General features: G+C 42.1%; 1 protein-coding gene across 2 annotated transcripts in view; it reads left to right on the forward strand.

The window, feature by feature from the left end:
* nectin3b (nectin cell adhesion molecule 3b) overlaps positions 1 to 14,965 on the forward strand; it is a 33,491-nt gene that overhangs the window by 15,815 nt on the left and 2,711 nt on the right. Inside the window, exons 6-7 of one of the 2 annotated variants that reach the window (XM_075487938.1) lie at positions 11,865 to 12,009; positions 14,858 to 14,960. In XM_075487938.1, coding sequence (XP_075344053.1) covers positions 11,865 to 12,009; positions 14,858 to 14,960 — 248 coding nt within the window. Of the gene's footprint in view, positions 1 to 1,450; positions 2,234 to 11,864; positions 12,010 to 14,857; positions 14,961 to 14,965 lie in introns of those variants that run through there. The other variant, XM_075487937.1, reaches the window with a different exon arrangement.

Consider the following 14,965-nt stretch of genomic DNA (forward strand, 5'->3'; position numbering starts at 1 on the left):
GATTTTTTCCCGGGGTCGTGACCCGCAAGTCAAAGGAGACGATATTACTGTTGTCACCGCCGTCGGAAAGAAACGAACAACGCGATGGAGAATGCGCCGTTGTGCGTCGCGTTTGTGCAACAAGCAGCTCATCACAAACGAAAAGTAGAGGGACGTAGCTTCATCTCGCTCTTCGTTCGCCATCTTTCTCCAATGCCTGAGTTTGTCGTTATTGGTGGTGAAGGGGTCAACAGAAAGTGGCTCTATTAGCAATAGTTGAAATGGGTACAGCGCCACCTATCATACCGGGGTATGACATGCTTTGTGCCTCTGATTCGATTCATTCACCGCCATATATCCAAGGATAATTACCCTTGCTCAAATAAGGAGCATAACCCAACTATAGCTATAATCGAATTAATCTTATCATGTAGACCCCACTGAGTGGCACCAACTGGAAGATGTAGAAGTAGAGCTACGGCTTAATGTACGGTACTACAAGGATGCTGGTTTTGAGTTTGTAGTGAAATGCACAGTTGAAGTGAACATTGGTTCAACCATTGTTTTTATTTAGGGTATATTTTCAGTTTGTGTAAATGGCATGTATGTAAATATAGGTTGTAAGATGTCTTTACTTTGCCATGTGCTTGGTGTCTAATAATAATTAGCCTTGTACAAGTTGGTTACAAGCATGGCGGTAATGTTTAAGTAGCAGACATGGCTATGGACTGTTGGCCTCTGTTCTCAGGTCGCCCGCCCTCCGTGATTCTCTTCGGGGCTTCAGTGTAGCAGACAGTCTGCCACAGCAGGCCTCTGTCTGCGATCGGGCTGTTGCATCTTAACGACCTTAAGCTGGATAACGTTACTCCCAGTAGACTGGGCAGTGGGATCAACAGACTTGACTATAAGCGTGCACATGAAGACCCGGCGAGGGTTCGGTCCCTGCCCCATAAAGCGTGTACAAACCCACCCCTCAGAATCTCAACCTCGACTCACTGTTCGTTCGATTGGTGCCTTAGGCTGCCCAGCTCTTCTTCCTCGTCATCCCTTTTCAGTGTAAACATAAAGTTAAAAGTCGGAGGCCCTCAGTGCTCTATTAAAAGTTTTACATTAGTGAGGTGAGTTTTAAAAAAGAAACGAGTGGTGGGGTTGCGGTTATATTGTATACAGCACTCCTGAGCCACCAGATAAATTCCATGTGTTACCATCACTCAAATATAATAGATGTCTGTTCAGAATTGTGTATTTAGAGCCAACAAACGTCAGTTTTGTTATTTCACAAATTGTTTTATTTCTATGATCAGCTTACTGCTGCTGTGAGCATATGCACCGTAGTTTAGTTGATGTTTTTTGTCAACCTATCCCTTCCTAGTAAAATGCTGATGTAGCTGGCATTGACATTCTCTCCTTCTGTCTGTTCATCTCTCCCTTTCACTCTCCATTCCCCCCTCACCCTCCTTCCCTTCATTAGATCCTCCCACCATGCCTTCCACCATTACCGCTCCTGTCCTAACTGGCCCTTCCTCCTCCACCTTTGTGGTTGATAAAGGGCTTGTCCTTCTGAGCTCCCCCACACTTGAAGCCCTGCCTGAAAGTAACCTTGGTTCCATAGTGGGTGGGGCCGTGGGAGGGGCCTTGTTCCTGCTACTGCTATTGTCTCTGGTTGGCGTATGTTACCTAAGGAAACAACAGACTTTTCATGGCAACTACTACACCAAGCAGTACCTGGGCCCCAATGACCTTCAAAAGGCCCCTACACAGCATGAACTCCGTCCTGCCAAAGCTGGCAGCAGCTCTTGCAGTAGGGACCACGACCGAGAGGAGTGGGGCGGCCACGAGCTCAAACGTGAACGTGACCGCCGTCAACTTAGCAACTACAACGGAGAAGAGTATCCCATTAACGGGTACACAAGGGCCATGAGAGAGAGTGGTCACACCAGCCATCAACAGAATCACAATCATGAACACGCACAGTATTCTAGTCCACAGCAGGCCAGATGTACCAGATACCCTCGCCCCCCGAAACCGCAGGGAAACTGCTCCCCCTACCTGTCGGATGACTGCTACGAGAATGGGGCTGAGGGTGATTATGTGTCTCATACTGATGGCTCAGTCATCTCACGTAGAGAGTGGTATGTTTGACGAGCCTCGTGGTTCTGCAGGGGCAGAGCTGCAAAGTTTTGTTTATTGAATTAGGAAAAACACCTTATTTCTCTTCTGTATGCGCACACACACACACACACACACACACACACACCAACTAGGCTCTTCTGTAGTTCACTTGTTTTGTTCAAGTGTTCAGGTTGAAACTTGAGGTAGGATGTTGCTCTTTTTTTTTTTTTGTGGACAGACTGTGGACTGTTCAACTAGTTTGATAGCCTATACAGAACGGGTAGTACTTAGTGTATGTAGAAATGAACAAAAAAAAAGAAAGAATTTGTATGTGCTGTCGCTGCCTTACTACATGGACTTCCACAATTAATTTAGCATCACTACTGTCTTAAGTTGAAGCCCGCAGAACTTCCAGATCACAAGTGGGTGTCTAAGAAGTTTTTCTAGTCTCTGCGAAATCAGTATTTTGGTAAAATTAAGCTTTACGATGGGTCGTTTCCGTGCCAACTCACTTTAAGATGATGGACTTGCTGAATTAAATTCATGTGATCTTGCAAAGTGCTATTACTTTAACTTTTTTTGACGATGAGTTTTTAAAATCTTGCCCACAGAGCTTAGATTTCATCAAATTAAGCCTCAGTCATTTTTTACCTCTTTGCTTTGAAATTTATAGCAAATATTGATGAAACCATTAGGATAATTTGTACCTAAAGAGTCGTTATTATCTCCATAAGTTATATTTTTCTTCAAATTTTTGATTCTTCATCTTTCGTCTATCTCAATGTTTTGACCTGCGTTTTCAAAGAAAAGAAGACTGCCGTTAGCCTAAGTGAATATCGCTTTGGAGATAAAAATTTACATAAAAAAGTGAGGCTAGTGAGAACTACGACTGACCGTTTTTAGTAATAAATTTTCCTTTGGGTGTCGTGGATGTTGAGCACAAATTTCAATCCGGTTGAGTGAAAAGAAGAAATGATTTGGCTTTGACAAGATTTCAAAAGTGATGAAATTTAGCTCTAGGGGCCAAACTTGAAAATGTTTGAAGTATTTAGAAGAGTTTTAGCATTTTGCCAACTCCCTCTGACTTCATAGATGTCGATTTAACCCTGAGGGTGAGGTGAATTGGTAATTTGTATGCGGTGGTGTAGTGCGGGGTACACGTGGGTTTATGAAGTAAAGCTGATTGATTGTTTTTTTTTTTTTTCCAGTCGTAGAGTATACCCACTGCTACATCCCATATGAAGTGCATCACATTTAGCAGTTTGCTTCCAGTCTGTTTGTTTTCTCAGGAAGGCAGAGACATGACATGCCTTTCTTCGCCTCTCACTGGCCGCTCGTAGTTGCCTTCAGTAGATGGGTTGGTGAGGAAGAGACGCTCATTTCGTACATTTCGTCACTGTCCTGTCAAGCAGGGAATGTGACTGCAAATGTCCATTTTGAGTCAACTAAACACTCTTAAATGTCACTGTTTATAACATAGTTTTTCATCCTTTGCTGGACAGGCAGATTTAAAAAAAATAAATAATAAATAAAATTAAAGTAAAAATATATCTAGTTGTATATTAAGAGTATACCTACTTATCTGGGCACCACTACACCATTGTATGTGTTTATTTAGCTTCCACTCATTAGATCCTCAAAGAACCTCTGAACTGTCAACGGGATCAGCAGGATTCATTTAGAACCCACAACTGGAGCTGAACTTGTAAGATTTATTTAATCATTTTCCCCCAAAATCTCCCTTCCACACAGCAGAGCCATAATAGACTCATTTATTTTAGAGGATTTATCTTCCTGACTAATCTGGAGCCCTTCATGACTGATGACCTGTTCGCACTCGCAGATGTAAAATGTATTTCCACAGAGCTTTATAATGGATGGCTGATTTAGTGGTCTTCCTTGTTTTCCACTCTAATGTAAATCACGATGTAAGGATTTTGTGCTTGAGGACTCTGAATGTCCAGGTGATGCGTGAACTTAAGAGCATTTCTCCTGCATGCTTGTCTTTTATTATCAGGAGGCAAGGATCAGAGACTGAATGGTGTACATTAACAGCAGATTGAGCCTTAATTTGCATTGAATGCCACAAATTTGTCCAAGTTGAAATAGCAGGGATAATATTAATTCAGTTGAACATTTTATTTTTATTCTTTTTATATCCTTTGTGTGATTTACTGGCTTCTGGGAAGAGTTTCAGGTTAGTTCTCTTCATTAATTGGCCACATATGTCCATATTTTCCTGTTTTTTGTTTTATCAGATGATAATGGGTGAGAATATGAACACTGGCACCAAACTAGGCCTCTTGGAGAATCGAGCGCTATCAGCAGGGTATCGTTTGAAGCAGGCTTCTGTAGGCAGCCATCATACACGGCCCTCCTAGTCACAAAAAAATGATTTAGAATGCACACTCTTCCACACTCTCCTCTGATGGTTTAACTTCTCTACCCTGAGCAGGAGTTAGTGTGCCTCTGTATGCTCTGCCATTCTTTTAGTTCTTTAACAATTTAACATTCAATTATATCGTTATAGAAACGTATGAATTATGTCCACACGTCAGGTTTTGATTTCTCATTTGAGAACCGTTGAGTGTCTGCACTTTTTACCTAAAGTCTCATTCACAGCTCGGGGTCGGAAAACGTTTCGTTGCCCTCACTGAATCATAAAATCTTACTTTGAGGAACTATGACATAATCCTTTTTTCCAAGCTGGATTTACAAAGAAGATCCAGTCTTTTTGTATCGCCAGTAAAGGCTACAACATTGCAGGATGTACCAAGTACTGTGACTGAACTGAGGAGGGGGTGTTTCTTTTTATTTAATACTTGTCAGTGTCATTGGGCTGTAGAGTCTCAGTGGTTCAGGTGTCAAACATTGACTAAGCTATTATGGATGTAGTGAGGATTTAAAGTTTTTGTATACAGATCAAATCTATTGTATTTTGGCACTTGCACCTATTTACCACACTGTATGGAGGAGATCCAACGATTTCTGTCATGGAGATTAGTTTGTGAGTATATGCCAACTTTAGTAGTGTCGTCACCTGTGCAGTATCTGTTGCCAGATGCCAAATATTTGTTTAACTTGTATTTAGAAATAGGATAAGTGTCGAACTTAAGTATTACTAGGCAACAACTGATCATTAGCTTATAGAAATAACTAATGGATCACAGTTGTGTACAGGGTAGTTTGAAATAGAAAAGATACTTTAATATCGCAGTAGCAGATGTTGAAATGGGAACTGTCTTACTCTTTTTTTTTTTCTTTTTTTTTTTGTCCACTTGTGACTTTTGTGTAGCGATTAGGCTGCGATTGTCATTGTGAGATTTGACAAAGAGCAGTTGGGGATGGCTCCTAACTGCAGTAAAGTAGAAGTAATTCAGCTCTGTAGACAAAAGGTGCACATTTCAGTGACTTTGACAAATAAGGTCAGTTCCTTTTGTAAAGGGAAAATGTTTTTGCATTAATATACCCACGTTGTGTCTCACAGATTGCTGCTGTCACCCCAGCACCAGAAAGGTGAAATATTACACACTAATGCTAGCAGGCATGAAGAAAACTGTGACTGATATAAAGCAACCGGGGAGTATTTTTGCAAAGTTGTTTTCGTGTTTGATTTAGTTGTTTAGTGTCTTGTTTAGCGCTACAAAGAATATTCCACAAGCCTCTGTAGTAAAGGCGAAAACATATCTAAACACTTGGGCAAATCCATCCCAATCGATCTTTCTATCATGTTTTTTATGGAAGTGTCTGAATGAAAGCTAAGAGTTGGGCGTTTGTCAGCTGCATAGCTTGATTCAGACTGATAAATTAAGGATATTTTGTGGGGTTTAGCCTGCCGCTGACAACCACTCACTCTGCCTATCTGGTTATTTCCACATAAATTCAGAAAATAACAGGAAGCACGGCAGCCTGAACCCTTTTTGTGTTTGCTTCTATGCACTAAGACGGAAATTCCTCTAATCAATGTACTATTTTCGCTTGGTTCGCCAATTTTGAGCCTCGCACCTGGATTAATGAAGTTCTTTTGTGCTGACATTTGTATAGAGATCTGTCATCAGTATCCTTACCTTGAGATACATCTTTGAGTTGAAAAATACAACTAGTGCCTTAGATATTTTAGAGGAAATGTCTTTCTTTTTTTCTGTTTGTTTACTTATTGATGTGATGACCTGTTTTGTTGCTCTGAGATTAATTTGTTTCATGTTTGGTTTGATTTCACTTTGTGTCCAGAGGAATTCTTCGTGCCATTTAAACCTGGGACAGCTAACGAAGCAGTGTATTTGAAAACCTAGAGGCATTAAAAACACACAAATTTATAAGCTTGAATGAATTTGGATGTGAAATTATTTACATCTCTACTTCAGAGGTATCCGTCAGGGGTTTCGGTTTCTGTAGAGTCACTGTTGATCAAAGGACTGAATAATAACCTTCAGTCTCACATTGTCAGTGAAAAAGCACCTTGTGATCTTGTTGTTTTTTTTGTGTGTGTGCGCGTGTAATGTGTGTGTAAATACATGTATATAAATAGGAGAAAATGTAAGTTTGTGGAAGGAAAAAAAACTATTTATGTCAGTGACGGTGGTGGAGCATTATTTTGTCAATCCTTTTGAGATACTTTTGTTCAATAAAGCACCTTAGCACCTGTGAGTTATTTTCTCTGGAGCTTTTTCAGTTTGCCATTACTCAGACTGCTCAGTCTCAGCCTCTTTGTTCATCTATAAATGACATCATCTCTAGCTCCCCAACGCATACTGCTGCATAACACACACACACGCACACACACACCACCCCAAATCCAGTGTGCACATTTGGGACTCTGAGCATGATGTAATTCAATTTTTTTCTTTTTTTTTTTTTTTTTTTTTTTTTCTCCTCTTCATCTCATCTCTCTTCCTCTTTTGTTACTACTGATTTAGGTTGTTGATTTATTGCATTTGTCATTACGGTACAGTAGGACTGAACTGCATCTTTCCGCTGGTATTTCTGTGGTCAGGAGATTGGGAGACGGGGGGGAGACTCGGCACCTCCTGTGCCCTCTTCAGCAGTCCGTGTTTGCTTTGTTTCAGGACAGAGAGGCCCTCGCTCTCCCCTACAGCTCCTCTCCTTTATGAATCCACCACGCTCTCACCCCGTGTCTTTCTCCCAATGTCTACCAGCTGGTAAAATTAAACGCTGAGTGTTTCCGACTGGCCCAAAGTCCCCACTCTCCAGCCCATTGACTGTCCCCATGGCAACAAGCTCATCTGGAGCTGCTGATGGAGGCTGTCTTCCCACAAACGCGACCTGGCCACAGAAAGCGGAGGAGAGGGGGGTGCAGGGGCCGGCGTGGAGCTGAGAGGTTAACCGTGCGCCTGTGAAAGGCAAAAAGAGAATTAGCCGCTGGAAGGGAAAATGGTCCGTTATGCCCTGCTGCTTTACAGAGAGCTCCTCTGGCTATGAGGGCATTACCCACCAACATGACCTTGACGACGGGTCAACAATACGCCCTCCTACAAAAAAAAAAGTTGTCATTTGGGCCGACCCATCTTTCTTTCTGTAGATCTTATCATGGTCATAGCGGTTGTCACTCCTAACCTTGAAGTAGGGCATGCTCAGTCTGAAAATAAATGCTGGAGCAGCTCAGTAGCTGTAATGATGTCATCCAGCAACGCTTGAATTTGTTTGAGACACCTGTGTAAAAGATTTGCTTTTCGTCTGCAGTTTCCCAGAATACTCTTCACATCTCAGCCGGCGTGGAGCGCTGCAGCGCTGCCAAGTGTGTGTTTGAGGGAGAGACTTTGATATCATCTCCGCAGAAGAGGTTGGATGAAACTGTCACCGATCTAAAACTGAACATATTTAAACAGTGCTTTAATCTCCCCAGCCCACTGCCGTTCCACGGGCCTCTGCTCGCTGTCAGCTCTGTTTAGGCGAAAGCGTGACCACTGAGGTGTCGACACTCGCTCCCTTACTTCTGCTCAGGCCACGAACTGTGCTGTCATTAATTCATAAGTCTGTCTGTGGCGCTGACCTCACTTACCAGCAGCGTGTACTTCTTCTGGCTCCACAGCGACGATGTTCGTGCGATAAAGTGCTGAAGTTGGAGAGGTTTGCGAGGGACAGAAAGGAGCCAAATCTGGAGCTAAATCCCAGTGTGGGGACAGCTGATCCAGCACTAACACCAGTAATCCAAGCCCCTCCAGAGTAGATGGTATTTGAAACAAAAGAGCTTCAAAGGGGACATGTCAAAAGAACATTTGAGTTGTTTATGAAGATAACGGCGCCAAATGACCAAAATGATGCACGTTACCATCTTCACAGCTTTTTTTTTTGCTTTTTTCTCCAGTGAACCCATCAAGTTCAACTCGTCAGTGAACTCTGTAATTTGCTTCATGCATTGCAGGTTTAAAGCACTTCTAGTCTCGCCCATCTCACTGTGAAGGTCCCTGTAAGCGTCTGTTGAAAGTCATTAAAGCAGCTGGCTTGATGAACTACATTTTTAAGGCATTTTGATCAACTCAAGAGGCCCCTGTTATAGTTCAGCGGCCATCAAAGGTAATTGAATGGTTATTAACTGTTGGAGGACAGCGTGAATAGAGAAGAGGGGGGAGGGGAGAGCAGGAGGAAGAAGTGACAAGCTCAGAAACCCTCCAAATTGTTCACTCTGCATTATAATTGAACTGTTATTTAGAATTCTCATCTCAGCACGCTATTGATTTTTTTATTTTTCCCCTACCTTAGCAGCTAAATTAAGTGGAATTGACCATTGCACATTTCACCTTCATGTGTCCTCCTTTGTCCTCCACTTCCTTCAGTGTCCCATATTCAGTTTTTACACATTACTGCTGATTGGCCAAAGCATTCTGCTTCTGTTTAATACATTTTAATCACAATTAATCCTAATCCCCCCCCGACAGCATGCAGCATATGCAGGCATATGGTGGAGCAAAGCTAATTCCTGCATTCTGGAAAAAACACTAAATGAGGAACAACAGCGCATGTACAGATGAGGATGAATGATGGTAGGTTTACACAATAAAATAAGTAAATTAGTCAGCAGATTGATCAAAAATGTGTAATTGGTTGCACTGTAACAGCTCTGTGTCTTTCTATTTATTTGATTGTACTCACAGCTGTGTGCATACAAAGTATAATTAGTGCAGTACAAGCAACAGGTCATGTTCAGGCTATAATAATGTTCTTTAAGGGGGGTTGTTGAACTCATTCAAAAGAACATTTCTGAAATATAACTATTCACCACCAAAAATTAGATGGGAATATTATATTTAAGTTTGCTCAAAAGCACAAACTTCAGAGCATGTTTAGCTCATCATAAAGATGTTTAGGGGAAGAAAAGTTACCTTTTGTCTGAATTAACTAAACCAAACTAGAACGAGTCCGGGCACTCGTCAGAGCTCGCCGAGAGGTCCCTCGGGCAGGAAGTCTGGAGCTTGGCAAACCAGCTATTGGGTAATAAAGCCGAGATCTCTGGAGCAGTTGAAATCCCTCAGCTGGGAACGGCTCTTTTGACTGAGCACCTGAACAGTTTGGCAAACTCCTGAGCGTACACCAAAGCAACCTCCCCCACCAGTAGGTTTTGGTTGGATTCGTGGCTCCCGAGCTCTCAGCTAAGCAAACCTAACCTAACTTGTTATAGCTTATTAGTTTGACAACATGGTGCATGCTTATACATACCTATACAGCCTCGCCCTGCGAGTTGTTGGAACTGTTTCCAGAAGAGAATCTAGAAAGAGCACACTTAGCTTTTCTGAGCTGGTGCTCTGTGCATTTTTTTTTTTTTTTTTTAAAGGTTAAAAATGATATTTTTAGCAGAAGAAGACTTTAAGACTGTGGCCTCCCTGTGTTTATGAGGAGACCTTCGGCCCTCACGGACGCGCATACGGACACCTGCATCATCACAGAGCTGTAACCCTTGTAACTCAAGGGATGGGGACTAAACAGCTGTGGAGCCTTAAGAAAACCACTTATCAGTGAGGCTAATCGGGGGGAAAAAAGGCTTAATTTAAATTTGCTAGGGAGCGTAAAGATTGGACTCTGGAGCAATGGAAGAAGGTCATGTGGTCTGATGAGTGATGGGTGCATCAGGGCAATAAGAGAGGCGGCTGAAGTGATGCACCCATCATGCCTGGTGCCTACCGTACAAGCCTGTGGGGGCAATCTATGCTGCAGGTGGTCAGGTCTAGGTTCAGTAACGCTATGCACCCAGAGAATGAAGTCAGCTGAATATACTGAATGACCAGGTTATTCCATCAGCACGGGCATATTCCAAGATGACAATGCCAGGATTCATCGGGCTCAAATTGTGAAAGAGTGGTTCAGGGAGCATGAGACATCATTTTCACACATGATCGGCCCCCACAGAGTCCAGACCTTAACCACATTGAGAATCTTTGGAATGTGCTGGGGAATACTTTGCGCAGCCGTCCGACTCTCCCATCATCAAGATCTCGATGAAAAATTGATGCAACTCTGGACGGAAATAAATGTTGTGACATTGCAGAAGTTTATCGAAACGATGCTAGGGGTCAACGACATAACGTGTGACTTTTCTATCTGCCGTGGCTTTTCGTTCACATACAAATGAAGCTTTAAGTAACTGAACACTGCAGAAGTCTTTCAAATTCCCTCAGACTTTGAGCCCAGTTGTGTCAGACAATTTATCTTTTTAACCTTTTGATAACTATTCCATACTCAACAGCTACTTTAACTTAAGCTTCCAGTGTTGTGTGCAATAATTGTCTGTTTTTCCTTTACAAACCTGTGATCATGCCTGAAATCTGACCTTAGTGAACAGTTAATGTGTTTAGTTTGTGTTTTCTATATTTTTTTTAATGTATTTTTGTATATACGATATGTTTGACATTTATACACTTGATCTTTTTTATTTATTTTTTATTTTTGTTTTAATTACTGTTTCTGTTAACTGTCAGGCTGCTATAATAAAGAAAATTTCCCCGATGTGGAAGTAGTAACAAAGACGATATTTTCAAGCACTTTTCAGTGCAAGTTAACCTTTATGAAGAGAAACTTGTTTTAACAATAACTGATATGTAAAAGACTTTAATAAAAACCAAAGTTCATTGTGCAAACTTTGAGGTGCTTTCATTATCCGTTTTAACACATTTTAATTATAGAGCAGATTTCAACCTGGTTAAAGTTGCTCCTTTGTTCAACGTGTAACCAGGGGGATAATCATTGATAACATGCTAGAAGTTCAGCTTCTTTTCCTCCTGAACCGTGCTGCTGCCATTGTGGGTCCAGTTCTGCCTTGTTGCCTCTTAAAAACCCACCTGCTTTGGACAGTGGCAACCAACTCACAAGAACATCGCTGCTACCTCCTGAGCTGCTCATTTTTAATTCAAAAGGCAGAGCGTTTCCTGCAGTAGCCCCTCCCATAGCCACTAACTTTTATGGAAACATACAAGTGTCAACTTTTCTCAGTAGAAACACTTAAAACAAGTTTTAAATAATGCAAAGGAAACAGCACAGCGCTGGAGGGATAATGCCTCCGAGCAGCTTGTGCACAAGTTGCCAAAAAGAAAGTGTTACATGTTGTAAACGTTTAAAAAATGCACACGTTTCTGAGAAAAAGGCTTCCAAAGTGTAACATCTTTGCTTTGCTGCAATCTGTGAAAGTGCAAATAAAACATAGAAGTATTGATTTTTGTGTATCAATAAGTTCAATCTGATGTAAGAACACAAGTTGAGGTGAAACTTTTGTGTGTTCCTGTTACTTTGTGGTATACTGGAAGCCTCTTTCTACTCTGTCTCAGACCAGTCTCAAGCAGAGAGGTCAAGCTCCATCACTGTGGCCGGAGCTGTGATGGGCGCAGTCCTGGCTCTCTTCCTCATCGCCGTCTTCATTATTGTGATCCTCACTGCTCGCAAAGCCCCTCCAGCAGCCTTCACAGACAAAGTGTAAGTCTGACAAATAATTCATGCTGTCTAACATGCTTGGCTGGTTAAATAATGTCATGATACCTCGGGAGGTGACTGAAGCCTGCTGGTAGGTTCAGGGAGTTGCTCCTTGCTCCTGTGGAGAGCGCTGCAGTGGTGCACGCCCTGGAGCAGGGAGGCTGCGGGACAAGGTTGAAGGAGGAAAGATAATTTCTTGGCATCGAGCCATTGTCCTGTTTTGTTCAGCCTGTTTTTACAGCAAATGAGCAGTCACATTAATGTTAGAACAAAGAGGAACTTTCAGGTTGAATTATTTACACATTCTGCCAGAGTTCTGTGTATGACACGAGAAGCTCTGTGCCATGTTATGTCTGCATCTGTTGTGTCTCTTCTAAATCGCTTACAGATGCTTAAATACAGGACTGAGCTGGATCTTTTGTGTTTTAGCACATACAAATGAAACCTTTTCATCTTTTAGAAAGAAAAGTACAGGAGGAGCCTCCCACCTTTTAAATAATGGGCAGTGATGTAAAACTGTGGGCCATATATCCCCGTTGTCCGTCCCTGATAGTGTGTGACAGCACTGTGATGTTTTAAAAAAAAAAAAAAACCCTGCAATATAACAGCAAATACAGTATTTTACAAAACTCAATATTAATTAGTTTTCCACGCGTGAGGGCTGGACCGTATTCCAGGTACCATTAAGCAAGAGGCGGGTTACCCTCCATCACTGGGTCAACACAGACACAAATTCAGAATCGCCAAATAACCTCACAAGACAGTTTTGGGGCAGTGAGAGGAAGTCAGAATACCTAAAGAGAAGCCACACATGCACAGGGACAGCAGGCAAATTCCACAAAGAAAGGCCCCAACCAAGATTTAAACCGTGAGGTTTCTTGCTGGTGCTAAACAACCTGTTCAAAAGGCACTCAGGTGTCCTTTGTTTTTGCAGGCAGATACAGCCGATAATATGCAACCTTGCGTGGTCATGAGAACAACTGCATGTGAAGGTTAAAAATGATGTTCATGTTTAAAACCCTATCCAAATTTTTTTTTATTTCTAACCATCGCTGAGAGCCCAACCAGAAATACATGTAACCAAGGCAACAAGCAAAAATGTCATTCATGAGGGTTGCGTTATTAAAAGAATGTATTTCAACCCTGAAAATGATTGTTTTCTAACACGACTGTTGATTTAATAAAATAAAAAAAGAGCTTGTGCTTAACATCCCATCCATCCTCTCCTTCCCCTGTTATGAGGACTTTGTGCCTCTTAAACGAAACACTTGAGGGCTTCTTTACACTCAAGTAGCCTCAAGCGTTCCTCAAAAGAAGGTAGCTGAGGGATTAATACTTTCAAATATTTTGTTATTTCTAATAAGTAAGATTTTCCAGAGAAGAAATCTTGTGAAAACTGGGAAAATCTCAGTGAGGTATGATAGTGAGCAGGACTGATACATCGGTTAGATATGAGCTGCAACAAAAAGTCCTCCCAAGTACTGGTGTCACATTTTACTCTCATTTTCTGTCATTGTCCCAAATTAATAAGTCCTTTAATACGCAACTTATAAACACTCCAATGTTTCCTTTATCAGATCACATTAGGCTGTGTACATATTTGCATTTTAATGTCAGTAGCAGCTCAGTCTTTAGAGAATTTTGAAGGACATTCACTGTGCGTGCCGAGTTCAGAAGACCCTGCTGACTGTCTGAATGTTGGCAGTAAACAGCATGAATTACGGCTTGACATCCGTGCTGGGTGTGGGCCCTGCATCACCGCACTGACACTACAGGACGCTCTGTCCGCCATGTGCTGGGGTGGTCAATGCCACGACAATCTTAGCATCTTAAGTGTGACCGTGGCTGGAAGTCCCAGTGGAATGAGTTGTGGGGGTGGAGGGTGGACGCAGGCCCCGTCCCTCTCCTCCATCACACGCAGGTGTGAGCGTGGGACAGTGAGTCGCCAACTGTAATCTATGTATGAAAGAGAGGCACAGCATTAAGTGACACGCAGTGCTGGAAAATCAATGTCTGTCATGACATCTTTTTATGAATTGCCAAGGTCAGTTTCTAGGTTTCAGTCTGTTAGTGGATTGGGATTTCAGTAAATGAGGGGAAGGCTGTGGCTTCAGCATCTTTCAGGGGTTCAGAGGCACAGCTGCCGCAAAGCTTCAGATTTACTTCTAATTCCATCACCTTTGAGATCCTGTTTATCAGGCCACTTTTATCACTGGAAACCAGTGCTTAAGGGATACCTGAGCAATTTAATAGGCTAAATGTTTAAAAATATCAGTCAAATTTGCCTTTTACACGGATTTCATCAAACTGGACAAAAGCTGATTGATACACTTCCCACAATGCATCTTGTTTAGTCCTCCCTGCTTGAAAAATCCTCCTAGCTCCCATCTTTAGTTTGTATTGCATGCTTTCTGGTTTAACCTTAAAGCCCATGATGTGATAACCTGAATAACATGGTATTATATAAATAAAAACTTTATTTCACAGACTCAAGGTCCAGATAAGAACATGCAGTACATTAAAAAGATATTAAAATACATACAACCCCCCCCCCCCCCCCACACACACACACACACACACACAGAGACAATCATTTCATAAAAATCAGATTGGGGATAGGCCCACATGCAATTGGCTTTTCCAGTATTTCCAGATGTCAGAATTGTATTGGGTGTCATTGATTCAGAAGTTGTTTCTTTCAGCAGTTGCCCTTTAAATGTGATCCAGTAAATGATTTCACGCTCCCCATAAACTGTTATTGACCTGATTCATCTTTCGTCAAAGCACAGTTTATTGCTCTGAAAAACCAAAATCTCTCATCACTGCCGTGTCTCTTTCCTCCTCTGTGAAGGATTGACCTTCCTCCGACTCACAAGCCGCCCCCTCCCTACTCTGAGAGAGCACCGGCTGTTCCTCTGGGAGTCCACGCATCACAAGTGGCCTGGCTGTGTCAGGTGAA

The sequence above is a fragment of the Odontesthes bonariensis genome, chromosome 16 (genome assembly GCF_027942865.1).
Source record: "Odontesthes bonariensis isolate fOdoBon6 chromosome 16, fOdoBon6.hap1, whole genome shotgun sequence".
NCBI lineage: Eukaryota > Metazoa > Chordata > Actinopteri > Atheriniformes > Atherinopsidae > Odontesthes > Odontesthes bonariensis.